The following is a 26,745-nucleotide window of genomic DNA, read 5'->3' as shown; positions in this document are numbered from 1 at the left end:
TACTGGATTAGGGCCCATCCTGGTGAGCTCATTTTTACTTAATTACTTCTCTAAAGACTCTTCAAATATGCACGTATTCTGACGTACTGACAGTTAGTACTTGAATATATGAATTTGGAAGCCAGTAACAGTTCCCAAAGAGTGAAGACCTAGAAACTTCTTCATCAACAGGTTTCCATTGTGTTACATAGCAAAAGAGATGGTCCTCTTACTCTACATCCAACCATGCCCAGAAATAGTATATTCTGACATAGATGGGGCGTTTTCAAGAGAGGTTCTTCCTATTGTGTCTTCACTCGAAGCTTCCAAAATGTTACATGGGAGTGAGTAATGGTAGTGAGGTCTGTTTTGCCTTTTTCATTCTGAAGGGAATAATGTGATCTGAATAGACTTTATGTATACACACACACACGACCAAAGGTTCATCTTATGTTATTATGACTTCTGAAAAACCACATGCATTCTCTGTGCCTTTATAAAGGATATCAATATGGAAATCTCACTATAATTTACTTGAATTTGAGCATGTTTTATTCTCTCCTGCCCCTCACCTTCTATAATCCATTTCTCTTTTGGTGGCTCCCTGATCAGCATATTTTTGTTTATCGGAAACATGGAATCATTTTAATACATCTCTCTTTTTTAAACACAGGCAGAAGAACCATTACCAAAGTCTGACTGTAGCTCATTACTCCACCAGTTTTCACAGGCCCACTTTGGGAAATCAGTATTTGAACATATATTGACTTATATTCCTGTCAAAATCATTCTTTTCTTCCCCAAGATAATGGAGGACTTTCATAGAATAAGGCAATGGCGAACACCAGAAAAATGGGGGGGAAGAGGAATGCCAATTAATATGTGAAGCATTATCTTCTTATAGGAGTTTAATTGATTTTCCACTTAAAATGATTTAATGCTCAAGTAAATCTGAATTTCTTAGTCCATGATATGAAGCCTTTCCAGACTTACTTTTGAAGAACCCACATACCTAATATTTATCCCCTTTCCTCTTTGAATTTCATGCTTTATAAATGGACAGATTTTTGACAGTTGACAAGTTGGCTTTTACTTACCCTCTTTGGTGTGCATATAGATGTTTAACCCCAGTTCTTGGGGGTTTGGGCTTCAGGGTAGGGTGGGGGTGGTGGAGTGATTTGTAACATTTGTTGATTTCTGTTATGTAAATACTCCTGCCATGGCCAATTTTAAGCCATCTGCATGAAATTAGCTAGCTTGCAAAATTCCTAAAAATTGATTAGTTAGTTCTTGTGAAACAGTACCTCTACTGCTTATAGACCACTGGTTTCCGTCCTCACAAAATTTTTTATCAAGGCTTCACATATGCTATTTCATTGACCTAAAATAGTCTTCCTTCTGTGCCAGAGAAGTCCCCATTAATCTTTAAAAGAAATGCAGCTCTAATGTCATTTACTCTTAGAAACCCCCCAACCCCACCCAGCCCCCAGCCTTCCTAAGTGGTCCATTACTGCCTCATCAGCTCTCCCCCTCATCATTATAAATGCTTTTATGTTGAAATAATCAGATTATCCCATTATGCTGTCTTCTTATTTATCTGTTTCTCAGTTAGATTATTAGTAGTAGATAGCCCCTGAATTTTGCAAATAAGGAAATTGATGCTCAGAGCCTAACAGTGTGGGGAAAACACGATACCACATTTGTTTATTTTTCTCTTTATTTTTTATTTGTTTTATTTTTTCATAGTTACCTGTATCTTTATTTGACCGTAGACAAATGGTTTAGCCTTTCTGAGTCTATTTTCTGCAGATGGAGATAATAATATGTAAACACACGAGATTGTGGTGAGAAAGTGCCTGTGAGATTCAGCACAGTGTGTGACACCTGGGAGCCACTCAACAAATGGCAATTCTAGGTTATATCAGAGGTGAAAGCAAAGGAGAAGAGGCTCGGTTATTTCTGATAATGCTTCAGGCAAAGTTCAGGGTGGGCTCATCTTACATGTGTGTCTTGCTAGAGTGAAGTAACTTCACAGTTTCAGATAAAATAGAGCATGCAATCTTAAAATGGATGTTCTTCATTATTTTATCATGATACCTCTAACATTTTTTTAAAGTCCTTTGAAAGTTCGTATCAAATTTTAGGTTTCTTTTTTTTTTTCCTTCATAACAGGCACTTCATAACATTGGTTGCATCTGTTTAATTTATGCCCTATGGTTTTTTGCTTCTGTTCTTTCAGCCTTTGCGTGCAAGACTCCTTCCCTTTGACTGTCCAGTCTTGCATCATGCCGAAAGATTGTGAAACCACTGAGTGGTCCTCCTGGAGCCCCTGCTCCAAGACGTGTCGTTCAGGAAGTCTCTCACCAGGATTTAGGAGCAGGCGCCGGAATGTGAAGCACGTTGCTGTTGGGGGTGGAAAGGAGTGCCCTGAACTTCTCGAGAAAGAGGCCTGCATTGTTGAAGAACTCTTACAGCCATGTCCCAGGTATTGTGTGTTCTTTGGCATGAGTATGACCTCATTTTATGCGGGGTAGGGGTATTAACAATACTTAGAGTAGCTGCGACTTTTAATTGTTGAATCTTCACTCAGTATCGACATCCACACTAAGCAGTACAGCACAGTGGGTTAAGAGCATGGACTGTGTTGATTACCTGGGCGCTAATCCTTTTTCTGTGACTTTCTGAATTTGTGAATTTCTGCAAGTAACTTAAGTCTAGTGCCCTAGTTTACTCATCTACTAGCAGTACGTACTTCATTCAACAGTTGGCACATGATAAATGCTTACTAATCATTGCTTATCGTTACCTGACATGTCACACCTGAATTTTATGATAACCTAAAAAGCTATTCATAACATCTTCATTTTGCAGATGAAACTGTTGATGCTTAAGTAGTTTTTGAGGTTACATAGATAGTGGGTGGGAACACCCTGATTCTAATGCAGTTCTGTCTCGCAAGGTTACTGCCACCTTATGGCCTCATTTCTAATACAGAGTCCATAAGGAGCCAGAGGATGTTGGGTAAAGGCTTGACCTTGATTAGTAGCTGTATTGCTTATATTTTGGCTGGCTATATGTAGAGCCCTTGGTGAAGACCTCCAGTGTATTTTTCTCTGGATTGTTGGCTCATGGTGGCCAGGATTGATAATGACAGAAGTCATTTGGGACTACCTAGCTATTCAGAAGACTTCTGGGAATTAATTTGTGGTAATTCCTGCTGGACGGCTGCCCTGAACTCTATCTGTTAAATATATAGCTATTTTAGATAGACCTTTTCTTTAGTTTCTTATAGTTTATAAGATTTGAGAATTCCTTTCCTGGTGAAAAGTAAAATGAGGCCAAAAAATATAGCTTCTTGCAGAAATTAACCAAACAATTAATCAAACTTAATAGGCATTGTTGATGGGCTTAGCTATTCCTTACATCTGAAATAATATGTCAGGGGTGGAGGAATAAAGAGGTAATTTCTTGTTGTCAGAATCTTAGCCACTCACTTCCTCCACTTCACCATTGAAATCAGTGTAGACTCAACTCCTTATGTACTGACTGTTCATTTTTTTACCAATATGAGCCCTTAGAGTCATATCATTCCATACCTTAAAAGCAGAAGAGGTAGGTGTAGTTTATGATCCTATACAGATTAACTTGGTCTCACAGAATTCTCCCTAGTTGTGTTGAGTATGTGTCCATTCTTTAAAAATACTAATACTGAGGAAAGAATGAGACTGGAAATGACATAAAGCCTGAGATCTTTGTTCCTTTTGATTTTGGATAGACTTGTATTAAAATTGCATCACCATCGTTTATTAATTGTGTGTTTTTGGGCAAGCTGTACAACCTCTCTAAAGCATTTCCTTCCTCAATAAAATGTGTCTATATTATACTGCCTGTGTTGAGGATTGAATACATACAGTCTAGGTATGTAAAATGTCAGTCTCAGTGCTCAGCACATGGGAGACACTACAAAGATGACAACCCTTTTTGTTGCTGTTTGCAGGTGTGTTCATTTCCTCCAGAAAGAGAATCCCTCCTTTCCTTGAAGTAATTTCATGGGATAGGAAATTATTTCTGTGTAATATAAAATCTTTTTCTCTATGGAGGCATAGTTCAGAGGGGTTCTCAGTGTTAGGCTTCCAGAAACAGAATCTGGGTTTAATAATAAGCTTGACATTGATTCCTTTTTTCTTCATTCCTTTCATGGAATGGATAGTGCCCTCTTCCAGATTTATATACAGACCCCCGCCCCCTTTTTTCTCTTTGTTAAAAATTATCACAATTCTCTTGGGAGTCAGAGAAGTTCCTATGTGATGATCAGGAGAAAGTTGACTTGCATCTACATTTTTAAAATAATGACTACTTTTTATTGAGTACCTACTGTTCGCCAATAAGTGTGTCAGAGTTTTAACAAACATTATTTAGAAGAACATTGTTTATCATCAAAATGGGACACATATAGTAAAAGTGATGTAGATCAGTAGTGTTCAGACTCAAATTGAAGTTTATTTGGCTTCAAAATCAATATTTTTTAAATTACTTTCATGATAGTCAGAGAGTAAAGACACATACCTAGATCAGGGTATGTATACACATAGTTGTGTGTTCATATGTATCAAGTTTTTAACAAAATAAGGTGGAATGGTAGTAATTCAAGATGTAACCAAGATGAATTTCTTTATTGATCTTCATTTGATTAAACCTTAACATCTAAAAATAGGTCCGACAAATTTCTTTGGCAGTGAACCTGGCCCTCTAATTCTGGTGTTTGGAAATGTTACTGAATTTGACATTTTTAAAAACTGTCTCAAATAGTGAATTTGTAGGAAATAGGAGTCCTTGAAAACTCACTGAATACCAACCAGGGTTTCCTAGGGAGAATGATGTGTTACCTACTGATTCCAGGAGAATGCATAAATAACAACAGAATTAACATTGGCTGACATTCTTATTTGTCTGAAATCTGAGCTGTGGCCTCTACCACAAGAAAGCATAAAGGCTGTGTACTAAGTTTGTTTCTAGTGTGACAATGGTGACTAAAATTCATTGTGAACAAGGGAAATGGAAACAAAAATCTATTAAGGAACAAAAATGCCCATTTCTCCTTTCTGAGAATTCACGAGCAATTCCTATACATCAGGCAATCTAATTCACCATATTTCTCCCCAGCAGGAAAATGTACATTTCTGTGACTTTGCATAGTGTTTTGTTTTTTTTTTTTTTTCAATCTCTGAGAATGCAGTTTGGCTTTTACCCTTCCACCATCTGTGCTGTAAGAGACGTGTTCATCCATTCAATAAATGTACCTTGACCTCTTGGTTATGTGCCAAACACTATGTTTAGTTCTTGCAATACCTCAGAGAACAAAATAGTCAAAATCCTCTCTCCCTCATGGGGCTTAAATTTTAGTGAAGGTATACCAAATAAATATAATAAATAAGCTATATACTGTGTGTATGAGCTGTGGGAGAAAAAAATACATTAGAGTTGCTGTGATGCTGTGATGTGGGTTCAGCTCAGGTTACAGAACTAGACAGAGGCATTACAGAAGCCTCATTTGAACAAGCAGGATGTGGTGGGGGAACTTGAAGGAAGTGAGGAAATTAGTGTTTCAGATAACTAGGGGAATAGTCCACGAAAAGGGAAGAGCTAGAGAAGTACCCTAGGTCCTTCATATTAATATTGCTCAAAAAATCCTTTAGTTGCCTGGCTTTGGGGCTACTCTTCTTACCAGCTGGACTCCAATGGTCGGCCTTTTATCTCTAAACACTATGAAGGCTAGTCCCTGAGGTGTGATCCAATGAAAGGAATGGTCACCAAGAGGAACCCATTCTAGAAGTGCTCCCTGAGACCAGAACACTTCGGAAGTTCCTTGGGGGCAACTGGCTTAAATAGACTTGAAAGGAGTTATGCTAGTCTGTGTTATGCTACCAGGGTAAGTTAGAGAACTGTAAAGAAGTTGGTATAGTACAGCCTTATGTTTGTTTCAAGAGTTTGTTTTTAACCAAGACATTTATAGACTCCAAGAACCCCCTTCATTCTGCATTGCAATCTACTTGTAAGTTTATGCCCACTTCCAGCATAACACTAAGCACTCACATTGTATATTATGAGGTGGGCTTAGGAATGAGAGAAAGGATGCATCTTCTTGTCCCTTGCCACCTTTTCTCTTCGTGTGTTTATCTCCTGTCATTAGGCCTCATGATCTTAGGCATTTATGTCATTCTCTACCTCCAAACATTGAAAGATATGTGTTTTATAAACTACCTTGGTCCTTGTGTCTTTTTCTAATGTCCTCATTACCATCTGAAGTATTAGATCCTACATCTCAACTCAGCAGATGGTGAAAAGCATTCTCAGACAATAAATAATAAGGTGGCCCTGCTTACTAGAGAGTGTAAGGAAAGCATTTTAAATGCTTAATGTCAGATAACTGAGGCATGACCTGATGCTGGAACAGCAGTGGCTCCAGATCCCTTGTGTTGACTCAGAGGCCCATCCTGGCTAAAGACACTATAACATACAAGAATATAGGAAAATGTCAATGTCTTTCTGACACCTCAGATGACCCACCAGCTTCTTCCACTACTTCACCAGGAGACAACACTTTTCATGCAAAAAATGGCTGTTCTGCCTCTTAAATGATCATTTAGAATCTGAAATTGAATATAAGACAGCACCATTAAAAGGTGACAGTGACCAATGTAGGTTAAAACTCCTATGAGGATCTGAAGGCAGAGATAATTACATGTACTACGTGATGTAACTGTACAGAAAAGCCCATTTGTAAAACATTGTTTCAACTCTTGGATCTGGCACTGAATAGCTGGCTCTTGTAACCCATCCCTCCTTGTCTCTGCTATGTATGAATTTATCCTTATTATGATCTATCTGTGCAGACTCCTACAGAGAGTTGTATCTGGGTTTCCTGCAGCCTACTTTGATTTGTTTCTGTAACAATCCCCTGTGGCCAGCCTGTTTGTCCCTAACATCTCTTTGAGGCACTAAACCCAACTTTAGATTTTTCTCGATGAAATTCTTTTTCCTTAAAAAAAAACTCTGGGGATTCATTGATGGATATTTATGATATTGAAGCCAAGGATAGAGCTAAGGAAAAGGATGGCAGGCAAAACTTGGCTTGGCTATTGGCCTCCTTTGCCCATTGGAACTGTGTCAGTGCTGGAACAGGGTTGGAGTGTTGTGAAGAGATGTTGGTCCAACACCTGCTTCAGCCTGTCACTGTGCTAATTGCTGGAGAATTCAGGAAACAGAAGACTTTCAGTCTGTGTTCATTTAGTTTGTGCATCTTAAGAATCTTGAAAAAAGATCTTTGAATTATGATGGAGTTACCTCTTGAAAAGTTGAAAAGATTGTAAGTAGAAACCTAACCTACCAAGCATCATAGCTTAGCCTAGGCTACCTTAAATGTGCTTAAAAAGCTTATATCAGCTTATAGTTTGGCAAAATCATCCAACCCAAAACCTCTTTTGTAATAATATTGAATATCTCATGTAATTCACTGACTGCTATACTGAAAGTGAAAAACAGAATGGTTCACAGAATGGGTGCAGGTGTATCTATAATTTACCCTTGTGATTATGTGGCTGACTGGGAGCTACAGCTTACTGCCATGGCCAGGCACCATGAGACTATTGTACCACATACTTACAAGTGAAAAAAGGTCAAAATTCAAAATTCAAAGTACGGTTTCTACCAAATGTGTATCACTTTCGCACCACCACCTGTTCAAAAATTTGTAAGTTGAGCCTCCATAAGTCAGGGACTCTCTGTAACATTGCTCTTTAAAAACTAGAGTATCCAGAACACGATCTCTATATTCTTTAAGAGTGTTTTTTTTTTTTTTAAGATTTTATTTATTTATTTGACAGGCAGGTAGGAAGAGAGGCAGGCAAAGAGAGAGAGAGAGAGAGAGAGAGAGAGAGAGAGAGGTGGAAGCAGACTCTCTGGATCTGGATCAGAGATCCGGATGCGGGGCTCAATCCCAGGATCCTAGATCATGACCTGAGCTGAAGGCAGAGCTTTAACCCACTAAGCCACCCAGGTGCCCCTTTAAGAGTGTTTAATAGTTGGTAATGTTCTTACAAATCCTCCCATACCTAGGAATGTGGCTTTTTGTTTATTTACTTTTTTCCCAGAATGCGTAGCACTTATAAAATTGCCTGGTTCATTGTAAATGCTCAAAAACAATGAATGAATGAATGAACACTCGTATGTAGGGCAGTTCCAGAACAGTGTTATGTACAGGATGCCTTCTTCCATGATTCTACTTATTATATAGCATGTGTGAAGGATTCAGAGTCATTTCTTTTAAAGAGCAGCTGATATTGGCCTCGTCAAGGAGATTAAATAAGAACATCTACCCAGGGCAGGGATGGACACATGAAGCTTGATTTGACATGGTCCCCAATGGCCGCCTTGCTTCTGCTAACAGTGTGTCTGGTTTTCCAGATAAGAAGTTTCTGTTTTCATTAGGTTATAAGAGCAGCTTGGGAAAGGGTGAGGGATGAGATCACAGTCTGAATTTGTAAAAGTTTGCCTTCCAGAACAGAATGGCATGCCTATCATCTACCACATCTTCTGTATTTTCCCGCTGGTCATCTACAACAGCACTAACACCTGTACATGATGGGAACTCAGTACCTTTTGAAATGAATTAGTGGGTTCATTAAGGTTGCTTCCTTTTTTTTTTTCTTTTCTTTCTCTCTCTTTTTTTTTTTTTTTGTAAACTGTTTTAATTAAGCAGCTTTCCTCCAGCACTTGAGAAGGAAAGACTCAGTCATGACCTGAAGCCCTCAGGAGACGCTGCTTTAGACAAGAAACAGTAGTTTCAAAGAATCTATAAATTGTTTCAACAGAAGAAGATTGATGCCTTTTTATTGAGTCTGTCTTTTACTGGTGCATATTGTTTCATGAGTCCCCATTGTACCACTTTTAAGTCCTCTCAGATGGAAGATTCGTTCCCCTGTTAGTGTAAGAAAGTTAACGTACTGCTAAGTGCTGTGCAGAGCGATAGCAGTTTATTAATAATACATATGTGGAGTTAGGCTAGCAAAGCCATCTGCTGAAGGGCAAAGAGCTTTGCACTTCAGAGTCAGCTTTCCATAATCAATAGTCCCACTCTATTCAATAAAAAATTACTAGAGCATAAAATAGATAAAGCTCGATCCGTTCCCTTTATTTTAGTCGTCTGTTCAGCAAAAAATGACAAGTTAATTCTTTTCTAAATGCATTTACAACTTTAAAAGGACAACAGACATTATCACAAATTAGTCATGCTGTAGTACCCTGATTTTTAATACACACACATTTAATTTGAATACCTTGCACTAGGGTTTCAATTCCAAGAGTGTTTGCAAATCTATATGTGCTTAGTCAAAACATGACCATTAACGAATGCAATTATTCTTTCAATCTGTCATCATTAAGTCACTTAAGATTCTATTCCATGTTGCTTTGCTTTAAATCCAAGTCTTCAGAAGGAGAAAAGAAATCCACACTTGTAAGCAATTCCAAGCCTTGTGAAGTGATAAAGCATACGTTTTAAAGGGCAGAGGTTGCTATAAAACTCTGATGGGCCTGCCATCCTGTTGCTATTAGAATTACTTTGGGTCACATTAGTAGGATGGAGGTCTTTTAAAAATAGTCACTAACTGTGCCTACTTTTCTAATTTTGGCTTTGCTAACTTAGGATGTCTCTACTCATTGCTTCACAGCGATGAATCCATTCCTTACTCCTTCTGTCCTCCCCCCACCCTTCCATTTGAAGAAGAGTTTGAGTACAGGATTCCTTGAATTAGACAACATCACTGTCTGGACGACAAACTGGTTATCTTGGCAATTGAATCTGGGGACCTTGAACTGCTTTTCCTAGTCCAGAATTTGTCTCCTATATTCCTTAATGGGAATATGTATTTCTACCATTGGAAATTTTTCTTTGATTCAATCTTGGTTTCTTCTTTAAGCTGTGTGCACCTCCTTAGAATGATAGCATATTTAATATTAACTTTTTAATAATTTATCCAGTATTGTTAACATAGAGTATTATATTAATTTCAGGTGCAGAATACAGTGATTCAGCACCCGGTGCTCATCATGACAAATGCGTCCCTAACTTTTAAAATATATCATTTATTGACCATTTCCTAAGAGGACACTTACATTATAGGAAACATATGAGGAGACTAGGTACTGAGTTTCAGGCATTAGAGAAGGATTTGGAAAGCAGAGTCTAGAAGGCAACTGAAGGAAAACTGAATTTCACAGTTACAGTATTTGCCCTGATATCCTGTTCTTCAAATGGAAGTGGAGAGGGTAGAACGAGTAAGGAATGGATTCTTGTCCCCATTCCTGGGCCGTCTCATTTAAGAATTCACAGCCAACAAATTGTGGTGCCAGTACTTGGGGAAAAACAATTTGGAATCACTCTTCATGCCTCCCTTTCCCTCTCATCCCTATCTAATCCATTAGAAGCTGTCCCTACCTCACGGTATATCCTGAACCTGTTCACTTCTCACCACATTCGCTTGACTGCCCCAGCTGAAGCCACCATCATCCCTCCTAGATGACCAAAGTCCTCCAAACTTGTCTCCCTTCTTTATATCCCCCATGATCTTTTCTTCACTCAGTAGCAAGGGTGATCCTTTAAAGATTTAAATTACACCAAATTATTGTCCTCCTCAAACCTTTGTAATGACTTCCTAGCTCATATGGAATAACACTCTCCTAACTCTGGCCTACACAGCTCTTTCATAGCCTGACTCCTGACTGCTCCTCATTTCCATTCCCTCTTATCCTGACCCACCTGGCCCAGACATACTGGCTTTTGTGATGTCCTAGAAAGTGCCAAGCACTCTTTCTCCCTACAACTTTAGACATGCTCCCCTCTCTGCCTAGAATGCTCCCTTCCTGTGCTCATTCCCTCATGTTCTTCAGGATTTGAAGACTTCCCTGGTCATGGCACCGAAATAGCTCTCCTCATCCATCTCTTTCTTCTCCTCATTATCTGATGCCATGTTATGTGTGATACCTTTCTGTCTGTCCGCCCCACTGGAAGGCAATCTTCTCAAGGTCAGGAGCTTTGTCTTGCTCACTGCTATGCATTTCTGTTATCTGAAATCTGACGTGGCACATAGTTGGAGCTCAGGAATTACTTACCGAAAGAAAGGATGAATGGATGTGTGGCTGCGTAAGTGATACACTTACTATTTGGGCAGGCCTATTTCTCTTTCTAGCAAGTCCTGTTTTTTAGCTCTCCCCCTGCCTGCAGTCTCTTTTACAGATCTGTATGTTAAATAAAATGCTCTTGTGTAAGTTGTTTTCTCTGTGCATTCAGTATTGAGTTACCAGCATTTCTCTTCTCAGAGGTTGGGAGTCCCAGAGTGGCTGTCAGTATGCTCTCTCACTAATAGTGGGCACAGTGGAGTTTTCACATGAATGGATTATGACAAATTTACCTAAGATTTAGAATCACCACGGAGCAGTGTGGAGAATTTGATTTCAATCCTCTTTAAAAGGTTGTCTTCTGTAACTCTGAGTGGGAATTTTAATTTTTACAGTTAGAGACCATTTTATTTGGCTTATATATTATTTCTCTTTTAAACTTACAGTTATATCCTGAAAGTACTAACTTTGGCCCTATGTAACCACAGAGCTCGAATTGTAAATTGGCTGTAAAATATTCTCAAAATGTAGTTTTTGTTTGAGACTGAAAGAAAAAAAATGTATGTTGGCAGTGTCAGATAGTCTCAGTTAGTTGTCACTGACAATATGTTTGTCACCAACAAAGGGAGAAGGAAGGGTTTTTTTTGGGGGGGGGGGGGAGGAGGGCTGTTTGTTTTGTTTTTTGTTTTTTGCTTCAGTCCAGTATACACTTCCTCAAACCAAGAGCAAGATTTACTTGTCCTCCTAGTAACTGGGCAGGTAACTACCTATTGCCAATTGAACTTATTTTCTATATCTTTTGATCAAGTTTCTTTGGTTTGTCATTCACTCTTTTTATCTGTTATTTCATTAAAAAGATGTGCTTCAGAGTCAGATGAATCTAACTTTGAACCTTGCTCTTGTGTGATCTTGGAGAATTACTTCTTGGAACCTTACTTATATGATCTTGGAAGAATTACTTCCTTTTTATTCCAATTATCCCATCTGTAAAAGGGGAAACCATATTTTCCTCATAGGTTGTTGGGACAATTTAATGAGGTTACATGGCTCAGTTTGTTAGTGCAGTGCCTAGCACAGAATAGGCATCTAGAAGGTATTGGTTGCTGTTATTATTACTTGAAGGATATGTCATGATACTCTAGGAGCTCAAATAAATTAATGCCTTGGCTATTGTGTTCAGCCAGAACTTTTTGAAAAGAGCAAATGGATCCTACACATTTGTAGGATGGGAATTGACTAATGTCTTTCATTCCATGCATGGCTCTCTCAACCTAGTTGAGGCATTCCACAATGGATTTCAAAGTGCTGTGTACCCATAGGAAGTAGGACTCTGGCCTTTGAAATTCCTGTATTTCCTTCCTAACCAAAAGGACAAAATGAGGGTGTGTTAAAAGGCAAGAGTTGGGAGAGAGAGGGTGGGAAAGGTCTTTGACAGGGACGTCACTGTGGAAGAGAGTGTCCCAGGCAGTCAGGGAGCCAACTTGTCTGGACACTGGAGGACCATTGCTGTAACAGCTTCTAAAGGACAAAGCGAGTGCTATTAGGCAGGAAGACTCCTGTGGTTCCTCATTCTGTCAGTTCCTGAAGACACTTTACCAGACTGAGGGAGTTCGGGATGTTTAGTTTTCATGGTTGCGGGGTGATTTGTGAGTAAACATAGGTAATGGTTTTGAAACAAACAAAGAAGATGAGCAAAGATGAAACACAGGCATTTAAAAAAGGAGGATAGAAGTCCTTTCCTGGTGAGCATTTTCCCTCTGCTGCTTGCTGGGCTGGTGCTTTCTCTGAGGTGGTAAACAATTGAGATAGTGATAAATGCCTTATATTTCTTTAGAGAATTTGTCATTTGCCAGTGAATGGAATTTGGGTGTTGTTGGTTAATGAGCTACCGACAGGGTTTTTGTTACTTTATATAAAACCGTAGTCATTAAACTTTTCGTTTTTCTTCATAATGACTTCAAAAATTCTTCCACTGCTAATTCTTCTAGGGTCACGATAAATTAATTGAAAAAGCTATTTATACAGCGTGGCCCAGTCCTTTCAAACAAGCAAACAAATTGCTGTGACTTGCTTTAATTCTGAACACTATGTTTCTTTTATACTCTTTGCTGAACTTTGGTTGCTAGAAGTTAGGCCATTGTAGGCCATTGTATTCCTAGATCTCTGACATTAGGACTTGATGATATCAGTTAAATCCTCAGACATAAAACATTGATGTGTGCGTGTGTGTGTGTGTGTGTATGTGTATTTTCTATGGAAGCAAGGAACAAAGCGTACATGCAAAAGGACTTAAGCAGAAAGGGAATTAGCATTTATTGAACATTAGTTATGTGCCATGTTCAGCATTCGGCATTACTATACCCATTTCACAGATGAGAAAGCAGAACTGGGCCAAGGAAACAGGTGCCTAGTAAGTGGCAGGGCACAGATCCATTGAGCTGTAAATCATGCCTGTTGTCTGTACCACACTGTTCCCTTTTCCCTACCTTATTTGCAAATTATATCATAGGAGTCTCCTACTCAGTAGGTGTATCTGACCCCCTCCTTAATGGCCAGGGAGCTCTTCTCCTAGGCAGTCTGTGGAGGAAGAGGGTCCGAAGTGAGCCTTGGTAACCGTCCCCTACAACAAATCCTTACCTCATTGCACCTTGCCCTGGAATAGAGAGCCACCTGCCTTGAGACTCAGATACATGAGGGACAAGCCTTCTGCTTGAGTGACAATGGGGAATAGGATGAGAACTTGGAGGAGAAAAGATTTCAGAACTTGACCTCTGGAGAAGGCCTCCTTCTGGGAAGAACCAAACTTTTTTCTCGGTCTCTCATGCCCAGGAATTGAAAGCAGATTATTGCCCATATTGCTGCCAATGCAGGACCTGCACTTCAAAGTCTTGCCTACCTACTGACTAAGTTTCTAGTCTTGAAGAACCATGTGGAAATGAAGTATTGAAGCCGAGGGTGAACAGTGAACAGTTGTGTCATAAACCCCAAAGGATTGTCCAAATCCTCTTTCTACCGTGTGCTTTTTATAAGATTTATGATTGTCATCTATCAAGCTTTTTAGAGTGAGGCCATGCATTATAAAGGGGTTTGATCACTATTAGGTTTCTTAGAGATTTGCTTTCTTATTTTGGTGTCTGTGACTTAATTTTAGTTTTACACTAGTTTCTGTAAGGCCAAGGTTTTGGTGACACACTCTTATTTTTATTGCTGGGTTTGTTTTTTTTTCTCTTTTGAGCAATCACAAAGCTGAGAAATTTTTCCTCAAATCTAAAATGGGACAGCAGTTATGAGAATGTTTTAAGGTTCTAATTATTTTTCTAGAAGTTAATGAGACTGTTGGTATTTATGTGAATGCTGTAGGATTCTATTAATGCTGTGGGCTTGAAGAATGTTGTAATAACCCCCTAAAGGAAATTCTGTCTGAAATAATTCTCCAGGTCTGAGTACAGTGTTGTTATAGTTGTTTTGTTTTCAGCAAGTTGTGTATATACTCCATTGTGTTTTTTCCCTGTGTGTGTGTGTGTGTTTGTCTATCACTGTATCTTAACCACTTATAAACCAGAAGATATATTTCTAAGTCAGTTTAAATATATTTTTTAAAGATTTTATTTATTTATTTATTTGACAGACAGAGATCACAAGTAGGCAGAGAGGCAGGCAGAGAGAGAGGAACAGAAACAGGCTCCCCGCTGAGCAGAGAGCCCGATGTGGGGCTTGATCCCAGGACCCTGGGATCATGACCTGAGCCGAAGGCAGAGGCTTTAACCCACTGAGCCACCCAGGCGCCCTCTAAGTCAGTTTAAATAACATTTCTGCATATATAAAAGGTACTCTACAGTTAAATACAGTGCCACATTATTAACTCATTTTTAATGTGTATGCTTTTATCCCAATGGGGCAAATAAGTGGAAATACTTTCCTATATCAAGGAGGTTGGAAAGTTGGTCATCTCTATCCATTTAAAACCATATATCCCCAACTTCACACATTTCACGCACTACTCTACTAATTTCAAAAGCCCATGAAAGTCATTCTCATAGTCATCCAGAGATCTGTGAAGTGATGCGCATGCCAAGGTCAGCTGCTATGCAACAGGCTCTTCTGGTTTCCATCTTCTTCCACTAATTCTTCACTCTCTTAGGGCCTCAGGGCTGAGACACAACCTGTTAATCCATATTTCCTTTCTTTACTCCTCTCATCCCACTGTTACCCTGAGAAGTGGCTATAATTTTTTTTTTCCCCTAGGAAATAAAAGGGATTTAGTACCCAATGCCAACTGCCTTCTTTATCCATAGGTGAAGATTTGGCCCTAGAAAGAGAAATTATTATGTACGTGTGATGTCATGACTTATGTCTTCTTTAGAATGTTATGTTTTCCTTACTTGTTCTTCTTCTTTTAAATAAATCAAATTTCTTTTAAATAAATCCAGGTATGCCTGGAGGACCTCTGAATGGAAAGAATGCCAAGTCTCTCTTCTCCTCAAGCAGCAGGACCCCCACTGGCATGTGACGGGACCCGTTTGTGGAGGAGGGATCCAGACCCGGGATGTATACTGTGCCCAGAGCACACCAGCGTCCACTGCACAGAAGGCCAAGGAAGGTAGGCAGCCAGTCCCAGGGACAGATGGTGCTGCTGATTGGAAGGGAAATAAACTCCAACACCATTTCCTCATATTCTTCTTGATATAATGGACCCTTACCACTCACAGATTTAATATTTGTTTTGTTGAGAATTTACAAAACAGTCCTAAGTTTTGCTACTTGCAGTAACTGGGAATAGTGAAAAATAATAGCAATAATAATAATAATAATAACTTCAGCCTTTAAGGATCATTGTGAAGATTAAATGAAAAAATATACCTAAGCACTGTAGCGAAAACAAATGCTACAAGCTGAGGGGGGCTGGTAGACTTGAGTGGTCATGAATTAGTAGCATTCTTATTTTGTTTTATTTTTTTTCTCCCAAGAGGGTTGTTTGTATGAATTTCTGAATGTAGGAGTTTCTACAGACAATGTCACCTTCAAATGTTGAGGATCTAATTTTATTGGCAAGTTTCAAATAATGTGGAAAAGAGAAGAGAAAGGAGGCAGAGGAGGAGGAAAAGAACTTTCTTCACATTAGACTCTCTGATAAGCCCATACAGCCTCAGCAGGAGTGCATTTGCTCCAGAGTTTGAGATAGTGACAACAGATAGGGACTGAAAAACTGGCCCAGGCTTATTTAAGTCAATTGATTGAAAGCCAAAAGTGAGCAATCCTGCCTCTACTCCAGAAGACTATCTGGCCTATTTCAGCCACATCAGAGGACATGGCAGTGCCCTCTGCAGTAGTCAAGGTGGGAATGTTTTCCTGAGTATGTACATAAATCCTCTACTGTAGAATTAGGTTATAAAGGCATGATGCAAACTTCCTTGGTATGGAAGTGCATGCATTTTACCCTATAAACCTTTTCATACCAGGTAACTTTTTTTTCTTCCTATCTTTCTTCCTTCCTTCCCTTTTTTTTTTTTTTTTTTTTTTTTTTGGTGATATGGCCTTTCAACATTCCAGAGGCATCTATGACCATAACCTTGGATAATTCACCCTTTCACTCATAGAAGGATCATCTTTACAGAATCCTTAGTGTTTGCTTAGACAATTAAAGTTACAGTTTTCATTCAGTTTTCTTCCATATCTAATGTCACTTTTTGAAACTTTCTGTTTCAGGGTAGAACCTGACTATGCTTACTTCTCTGACTTTGGAATAACAGAATTTAGATAAAGAACTTTAGATTATTCTTTCAGACCTTGGTAATTTTTTTTTTATTCTACCTCTCTTTATTCCCTTTTACTATTGTCTATAGTACTAGGGTTTCCAGAGGTCAGCAATTGCATTAAATATATAGTATAGCTTACTACAACCTTGCTAGTCATTAACAAAAGCTTTATTTTGCTCTTGTGTGGAAGTGTACAGGAAAGATTGTTCAGTCATTATTTTCCATTCTTATAAATGCCTTAATTTCCTACTGTTATCATTTCTAGATATACCTTGACACATCTAACAACATGAGAATTTCTTCTTGGCTTAAGTTAAACATAAAAGAACAATTGAATTGCTATTGTAAGGGACCAGTGAGTGTGTTGCCCAATTAAAGAGACCAGATTTAAATATCTCTAACCTTTTCTGCTAAAGCAGTAATAAGGCCAAAATTGGTGACAGCTTTTACATTTCAATTTTTGTGAACATTGGCTTTTTTTTTTTTAATGTTAGATTGTAGAGGGAGAAGGAATTTTAATATAGCATTGATTCTGGAAACTCTTTTCTCAATGACAATTGACTTTCCCACAGGTTAATTTTTCCTTATACTCTAGGATACGCTCTTCAATCTCTAGAGTGAAATTGCTTGACTTTTCTTCCCTATAAAATTCCACCATTCACTGTGAATTTGCTGCTCTGCATTTCAGATCTCAGAGGAATACTACCCTGGGGAAAATACTACCAACTCCACCCATGAACCAAAACTAAAACCCAAACCCAAACCAACCAACCAACCAACAAAAAAGCAAACCCCCAAACCAAGACCCATTTCCATGGATCTCTTATGCAGTAGAATGAAATGGAAAATGAATTCCAGAATGCAGGGATGGGGGGACCAAAAGGAATGTTAATTCTCTCCCAAGTGCCTCCAAGTCTCTTCCATAGGCTGGATGCTGAGGCGGAATTTGCTGTCAGCGACTTAGACATCCCTTTCCCCATTTGACCTCAATTCATGGTGCTTAGAGAAATGGCGTAATACCTATGGCATATTTACCTAGTTCTTTTGTTCAGTGTTCATGTGATGTTTTAAATGCAGCCACAGTGGTGCTGTAACAATCAATATGAGAAGCATTACCTGCAGTAGTAGCTAAGCCAATAGAATGGGGAATGAAAATATAGAAGAGTATTCATGATTTTATTTACCAGTTATTGTTGTAGAGAGAGTTGTGCTTCTCTTGTATAATTCAGAAATACCAGCAAGAGTGATGCTTGCCTCTAAGTCTAAAAGTTTGGTTCGGTGAGACCATTTCCTTCTTGCTCTTTTCTCAAATGAAATTAAAGCCACTCAGCCTGCATTCAAGCATTGTTTCTCAGGAGATAAATCATTGAAATAAAGAAAACACCTTCAAAATTTAATAAAGACAGGGACCTACATATTTTCCATTCATGACAACATGGCCTAGAGACTGAAATAGCAATAAATATGGGGTGAAATGACATGGAGATAGAATGTATTTATATGGTGAGGAAGAACTGCCCCCGCCCCCCAAAAAACCCCCAAAAATCCTAAACAAAAAATTGGGGAAAGGTATTGGGTGGTTGCAATTAAGAAGAACCCTTCCATGGGGCGCCTGGGTGGCTCAGTGGGTTAAAGCCTCATTTTTTTATTGAGCCCCACATCAGGTTCTCTGCTCAGCAGGGAGCCTGCTTCCCCCCTCTCTCTCTGCCTGCCTCTCTGCCTACTTATGATCTCTGTCTTTCAGATAAATAAATAAAACCTTAAAAAAAAAAAAAAGAAGAACCCTTCCTGATTTTTTTTTTTCTTATTTCAGATTCATTATTTGGCATTAAAGGGACACAGCTCTTTTAAGGATGGGACACGGTTTAGCTGAGTTGTTAAATGCATTAGTTGCTTCCTCCACTCCAGTAAGATTAAGTAGTTCTTGAAAGTCCTACATCTTTATCATGTTGGACCCAGCGTTGACATTAAGGAAGTACATGGTCAGATAAGGGAATGTGTTCTGGAATGTTAAGTAGTATGTGGAGACTTAATGTATTTTGGGTCTAAGTAGTGTATGGAGACTTAATATGCTTGGGTTGCAGGCTTTAATTTTGACCTGTATAGAACTTAGATAAGCCACAAGAATACTGTTCCTGTCTTCTAGTTCATTGTGTTGTTTTTAAATATATTGATTTGGTGAGTAAAAAGTGGTTGAAAATCATAGTCTTTTTTTTTTTTTTTTTCAGTAATTCATTAGGTGCCAGTTCTGTTTTTGGCTGTGTACTAGACACTGATGTGATGAAGTTGCCCCTCATTACTCTATAGTTTTTTTAAAAATTGGAACAACAATTGAACTAGCAACTATGCTATAATGTCATAAGTAATACGATCATTACATATATAATATGGCTATAACCATTTAATGATATCTGAGGGTTATCTTCATAAAGGAGGTACTGCTTAAAGAGAGTTTGTAGGATCATTAGAGAAGCATGTGCTCATTGGGGGCAGAGGGGACGTATGGAAAGGAATGGAGACATTTGTGTTCAGTGGTGGCACATGAATTGGTGTGAGGGGAGCATAGGGAATAAGGAAGTGACAGTGACACTGGAAATCTAGGCTTTTTGTGCTGTTCTGGAGGTGAGACTTTGTTTTTGAGATATAGGAACAGCCTTTCTTTCAGCACTACAGGTTTTTAAGTGGAGAAGAAATCTCATATTCTTAGCTGTCTATAAGAATGCTTGAATGTCAGTATACCAAGAGAATTCTCGGGAGTGCTCATGTCCTACTTGCAAACCTATCTGGTTATCCAAGACGTTTTTGTGCTATGAAATAAAGTAATTTACATTATGAACAGATGAACAGACTTCTGAAGGGGCAATTGAAGGAGATATCTATTCCACCATCATTCGAGGGCCTATCTTTAGAAACTGGTTTTAAAGTTAATAAACTCATTTGGGTGTGAGAATAAAGTTTAAGGAAAAAATGCTCTTAGAACTTCCTTTAGTATTGACTCATAGAGGAGAAATGGGTTTACAGCATTTTCTCTTCCTTTATGCTAACAGAGAAAAAGAGATAACTGGATAAAATAATCTTCCCTAATTAACAACAGGCTGTTTGATGGCAGTTCACGTGAGACCAAAATGTAGAAGACAATTGTAGTCATTCTACTTTGGAGACACCCTCAGTTATTGGGTTTATAGGTGTTGGAGAAAGTCCATATATGTTTAGTTCAAATATATGCATATTTATATTTCAAATATTCTCTCCAAACATTCTCCCCAAAAGTGTGAAAGCTGAGAAAGGTTTAGAAAAGGAGTATTATGTATTTAAAGGCAATTAGGTCACCAGGAGCCTAAATTGAGATTGGTTTCTACTGGTTGCATTTCATTGGTTTTGTATCTTAGTTTAGTGATTTTTTTTTTTTTAAATCAAGTATAACAAACTTATTTTAGTGTGATATTGCAAATGTTTGTTGAATTAGCGTGCTTAGCAGAAATATTGAAGAGTTCTTATTTTACCACTCATTAAATTATCAGGCTGTTCATGACATTAAAAATGTCTTAATTTATTTAGCTCAAGATATAATTCATATGATTGAAATGGGACAGGAGGGAGCTGGCTTGGACAAATGATAGAGGTGAGATATTTGAGGAGAAAGCCTAGCATTGAGTACTGACTACACCTGGGAAAAATAAATGACTTGTGGAAAAATGGGCCTTTTAGACGACGTGTGAGTCCTGCTTTATTTGATCTCTAAAAGAGGAAGAACACCTTCTTCTTCATGCAATATATTATGATATATTTTTTCAAAATCAGTACAACAAAAGTGATTCAGTACCACTTGCTACTGAAACCAAAGTGTGTAGCGTCACACAAAAGCAAGATTGACAAGGACCTAGAACCAGCTGCGAGTTTGAATTTTTCCAATTCTTTTACCAGTGATATTTCAGCTTTGCTAATCTTCCTACACTATGCTTATACCTCTGTAAAACACATTATGTTTTGCCTGATATCCAGCCATCAATATTATTTTCCTTTCCACCCATAGGCTATAAAGCCTTTGCAGGCCATTCTTGGGGTCCTACTTTGTATTTCCCAGTGCCAGATTCCATCACATAAAGAGAAAATTACAAATGCATATGGAATTCAAAATGAAAAACTCATCAAGTGAGAGATGATATATTAAGTTTTGCTTTATGGGCAGTGCAGAGAAAGAAATTGCTTTACAGTTAACAAAACCAAAATGATCTGCTGTTTGGATATCAGCATTCCTTGCCAAGCTCAGGTGTCCAGAGGACCTGGAATGGAATCAGATAAAATGGAAGATCTGAGGATAATGAAGTGGTGGAAATGGTCCATGAGGAGAGACTGAGAAGGAATGCAAAGGAGAAAACAAGAAGGGTCCCTGGGCCAGGGAGGTCTGCTTGGACTCAGACAGTGGCTTTGCTGAGTGATCTTGGCCTTTGACATGGAGTAATTGATTTCTGAGTAATTTCTAGAGTTAGATATATTTCTTTTGTTCTCCAGAGGAGAAAAGATTATAGAAGCTATAAATGATTTCAAATGATTTATGTCCATCTGTTTTTGTTTTGATCTTCAGCAGTCTAGGAGGGGAGATGTATCAGTCAAAGACTAAATACATAGGTTGTGCTCGCTTCAGCAGCACATATACAAAGACTAAATACATAGGTGATGTAAGCACTTTAGGAGAAAATGAAGATTTTTAGGGAAGGAAATATTAAAGCAGTGGGATGTGGGGAACATAGGGTAGGTTCATGAAGAAGAAAACTTTTCCATGACCATAAAAGAAGGGCAGGTGTTTAGACAGCTGTTCATGTGAAGGGGACAGAATCCCAGATGAAACAAGCCGTTGGAGTAAAGGCACAGAAATAGAATGGCATAGAACATACTTAGAGCAAAACCAGTAATAAAGGTGGACTGAGGGGGGGCAGCTGAAGGTAAGTGCTGTGGATTTAAGGTAGTCAGGTGGAATTCTAAGCTATGATATTAGGCCTTATAATGATCAGATCATGAGATTGTAGGAATTACACTATTGCCTTCTTTATCCCTGTCCAGCGTCCTGAGCTCCAACAATACATAACCCTTTCTTTAGCTTTCTAGGCCTTGGGAGCCAGTCTCTGTCTGACCACTGACCACTATCCTATGTCTCTCCATCCCCCACCTCCAACACAGACCTTTTTCCTGGCTCTGGCCTATCACCTTGATCACACATACTTCTCATAAATTGCTCCTTTTGGGAACCTTCAGAGACCATATAGGGTTTCTGATCCTCAGTGGTCAAAGCCCTTTATCTCACTGCTTGCTTGGCTTGCTTGTGTGTCCCCTTAAGCAGGCTGCTACACAAGGGTGGGGCCGGATCTGTCCTTTGCTTTTGTTTCCCCAGCACTCAGCACCCTCTCTGGCACAGCAAAGAGAGTTGAATCGAATTCAAGCTCTGCCCCTTCTCATATTCCTTTCCACCCTCTTTCTTTCTCTCTATTGATGCTCTATAAGCACGTGGATCTACTTCAGCCTTGGGTACAACACCACATTGTGAGGTGTGGACTCTGGCTTCCTGAGGAGCAGCTGGGGGGCTATGGTGCAGCAACCTGGAAGTGGGGGAGACTTAGCCCTGTAAGGCGTGAAACATCACCAGAAAGAAACAGGATTGAAGAGGGAGCCAGGCTATTTCCAGTGCACCTGTATATTATTCCAATATATTCTTGCAGTCCTTCCAGAGAAATTCTGTTTTCCAAATACATGAATTGGCTATACATCTGTGTGGTTTAATGCAAAATGGCAGCTAGCCCAGTAACCCATCACACAGCATTTCTTCATATTTCCCTTGCTTCTCGCCTCCCACTTTCTCTCCCTTACTGCCTCCTGAACTTGTCCCTCCCAGATAAAGTGTCAACAACTCAATTGTCATTGCAGACTCTGCTCTGTGGAGGGCTCAGCCATGACAAAACAATGAATATGTGTCAAATGAGAGAAAGAGAGATCCTGTTTTTAAGAATCTACTCTTCTAGTCTAGATGAGACCTGGTACCAGCCTGTAGTATGGCAGGGGCTGTAAACAGCTCTTCTTTTCATCTTTCATTCTCCTTCTCACTTCTTCCCCAACCTCATTTTTCTTCCTCTTCTTTTGTATATTTTATCTTCCTCCTCTTCCATTTGTTTTCATTTCTTCCCCTTCCTCATTCTTCCTTTTCATCTTGCATAAATCTTTTTCAAAAGATTTTATTTATTTAAGAGAGAGAATGAGAGAGAGAGAGAGAAAGAAAGAGCGAGCATGAGAAGAGTAAGGGCAGAGATAAGCAGACCCTCCGCTGAGCAGGAAACCGGATGCTGGGCTTGATTCTGGAACTCTAGGATCATGACCTGAGCTGAAGGCAGTCGCTCAACTAATTGAGCCACCCATGTGCCCCTCATCTTGCGTAAATCGTGAGAGCAGCAACAGTTTTAGTGGCTGTGGTAGACTTCACAGCTGTTAGCACTGCACCTGGCCAAAGGCAGGTAAGAGCTCAATGGATATTTCTTGAACAAATGATTAAGCCCCCCACATATAGTCTTACCCTTCCATTTTAGGCATTTCTTTTCACTTTGGAACAACTTTTCCCTTTATTTCAATTGTTCACATACACCTGCACTTCATTAATGAGCAGTTAGATTCTCCTTTTCAGGGTAGAAGATTGCATTTAGAAAAACATGCTGAGACTAGTGCATTTACAATCTTTAGTTGGGTGTCTTACTAAACTTCATTTTGTCAGCTGGATTAGATTTTTCATGAAGACCAAGCCAAGAGGTAATGAGGTTCCTCTTGGCAGTGCAATTTCTGAAACAAAGTTACTCCTTCCAAATCTATTTCTCCAGCCTTGTTGAATATGTGAGTGCCCTGGCAAGTAGGATATAGAAGAATCATACGCTTTTTGTCCAACTGTTCCTGGAGGAAAGTTTCACAGTTTCCTCCTCGACTTGCTCTAGTATTTAGCATCTTTCCATGCTCTACTTGAATTTGCCATCAGGTGCTGTCCTCCAGAGATGAGTTGCTTAGTAAGACACCTGTGTGCTTAAGATGGGTTAAATGGCTCCTTGTGTCATCTGGCCATTTTCTCAGGCATACTGGGAGGGGGTGGAGTATTAATCACCCCATGTCAATGGAAAAGCTGAAACACCAGCTGAGTTGTGGTGCCACTGCTCATCCAAACATTCTAAACATCCAAACAAACTCCATATGGAATATATAATCACAGTTCATTTTATTCTTTTAAGAACTGTTTTTCTTTTTTTTTTAAGATTTTATTTATTTATTTGACAGAGAGAGATCACAAGTAGGCAGAGAGAGAGGCAGAGAGAAAGGAGGAAGCAGGCTCCCCGCTGAGCAGAGAGTCCCATGTGGGGCTTGATCCCAGGACCCTGAGATCATGACCTGATCTCTGAGGCTTAACCCACTGAGCCACCCAGGCGCCCCAAGAACTGTTTTTCTAATACTGATTCTATTTCTAGCTCTTGGTGATAGGTATCCAAGGTGTCCCAAGTCTTTCTAGACCTGGAGCTTAGAACTGGACCCAGCTAGTTCTCTGTAAATAATACATAGCATTTTAAATTCAGTGTTCCCCCAGATTCTTCATTATCCTGCACATTCCCCTATCAGATCCTTTTCCAGTGTTCCAGGATTGGGAAATTGCCTTTCTTCCTTCCAAGCGCTTATGCCAGAAGCCTGAGCAGCATCTTCGATATTTTACTGTCATTCATGTCTTTGCCCACAATCTATCATCATATTCTGCTAATTCTGCTTCAAATATATACTTTGTTTATTCTATTTATTTTATCTATTACCTCTCCTAGCATTATTTCTCACATGAACTGCTGTAATAGTTTCCTGGCTGATTTTCCTCCTACTCTTACAAGACCCTTCTAAATAGAGGGGAGTTATTTAATGTGGTTCAGGGCACGGGCTCTGCAGACCTACTACCTCTGTCCAGATTCTTACTTTAGCACTTATAAGCTGTGTATCTTGCATGAGTTAATACTTTTATCTTCAGTTTCCTCATCTGTTAGATATAAACAATGATAATTTCTGAACATACATGTGCACACACCTACCATTTAGAACAGAGCCTTATATGATAAGCACTTAATAAGTGTTAGCTATGATTATTTTTCTTCTCTACTCCTGCCAAAACCTTATAGGAAAGCTTATGTGAGTGTGTGATTCCCATGCAAAATGACTTCAGTGACTTTTTCTAGATTAAAACTTCTTTACAATCACTCATGAGCCATGCATGATCTGTCCCTTGCCTACCTCTGCAGACTCCCCTTGCTCCATGGCCCCTTGCCCCTTGCACTCATTCTAGTTCAGCCACACTTGGTGGCCTCAGGCGAGTTTAGCTGACCGTCCTGTGCATGAGTTTCCACCTTGTGGTTAAAAGCTAACATTGCATCATCTAGACAGCAAATAGGAGAATGACTAGTCTCACTGAGGAGACTAGTCATTGTCCCTCTCTCTCCTGTCCCCTGCAGAGAGGACAGGGGGATGAGAGGACCTTGGAAAGTGGGATGTCTGGCTGAGCATCCACCTTTCTAGCAACAGGAGTGTGGTTTGGAAGGGAAATGCCTATCTTTGAGGGGCAGCTCACTGTCTCTGGCACAGGCTTTATTTCCTATTAATCATTCCCCTGTATTCCTATGGTTGTGGTAATGAGTTACCAAAAATTTAATGACTTAAAACAATACAAATTGATCACCTTACAGTGCTGGAGGTCAGAAGTCAGAAATGGGTCTCACTGGACTAAAATCAAGATGCCAGCAGGGGTGTGTTCCCCCAGCTTCAACGGGTTCCCTTATTTCTTGGCTCATGACTCCTTCCTCTGTCTTCAAAGCTAGCAACATACCATCTTCAAATGTCTTTCTGACTATGACTCTCATGCCTCCTTCATCCATTTATAAGGATCCCTGTAATTACATTGGACACACTCTGATAATCCAGAATAATCTTCACATCTCAGGGTTGGTTGATCAGGAAACTCGGTTCCATATGACCTTAACTTCCCTTTGCCACATAACTTAATATTCACAGGTAGTAGACAGTAAGATTTTACCATGTTTAGATGGTCATACTTTGTCTACGCAAACCCCTCCCACTTCTTCTGAGAAATAAATAATACTTGGGGTTTGTTAAAACGAAACAAGAGGGTCATCCTTATGAATATATGGATTATGTGGTATGATGTAAAGGGATAGAGTGGTCCACTTAGCTTAATAAGAACAAACTTAGTTCTGAAGTGGGGATTGCCACATCTGAGCACCAGCTCCCCCATTTTCTGCCCATGTGATTTTGGGCAAGTTGTGCAGCCTCGTTAAGTGTCCTGTTTTCTCATGTGTGACATGGAGATGCCAACAGACTTGTTGAGATTAAGTGAGATGATCTGTGTTTAAGGGAGAAACAATTATAACACAGTGCTTGATGCATGGTAAGAGCTCAGTAAGCTGGTTTTTTTCTTTTCAGATGCTGACGGCTTTGCTTTTCTGTGCATTCACACATTTACTGAAGCCCTGCCATAGGCTAGACACCATATGAAATATTAGAGATCGAGGGATGAACAAATCAACCTTAAATACTAGGAAGTCAAAGCCAATTTGGAGAGAGAAGCACAAAAACAAATCATGTGGATTTAATACAATGAGTGTTATGTTATGGGTGTGTAAAAAGCGTTTTTTTTTTTTATTTTTTTTATTTTTTCAGCGTAACAGTATTCATTCTTTTTGCACAACACCCAGTGCTCCATGCAAAACGTGCCCTCCCCATCACCCACCACCTGTTCCCCCAACCTCCCACCCCTGACCCTTCA

General features: G+C 39.3%; 1 protein-coding gene across 1 annotated transcript in view; it reads left to right on the top strand.

The window, feature by feature from the left end:
• The window catches only part of THSD7B (thrombospondin type 1 domain containing 7B), a 568,622-nt gene that overhangs the window by 31,161 nt on the left and 510,716 nt on the right, over positions 1-26,745 (top strand). The window contains exons 3-4 of the mRNA XM_046018222.1: positions 2,219-2,464; positions 15,585-15,754. Of these exons, the coding sequence (XP_045874178.1) occupies positions 2,219-2,464; positions 15,585-15,754 (416 nt within the window). The remainder of the gene's footprint in view (positions 1-2,218; positions 2,465-15,584; positions 15,755-26,745) is intronic.

Source organism: Meles meles, chromosome 9, assembly GCF_922984935.1.
Source record: "Meles meles chromosome 9, mMelMel3.1 paternal haplotype, whole genome shotgun sequence".
Taxonomy (NCBI): Eukaryota; Metazoa; Chordata; class Mammalia; order Carnivora; family Mustelidae; genus Meles; species Meles meles.
Note: the sequence above shows the minus strand (reverse complement) of the source record. Positions and strands in the feature narration are given on the sequence as shown.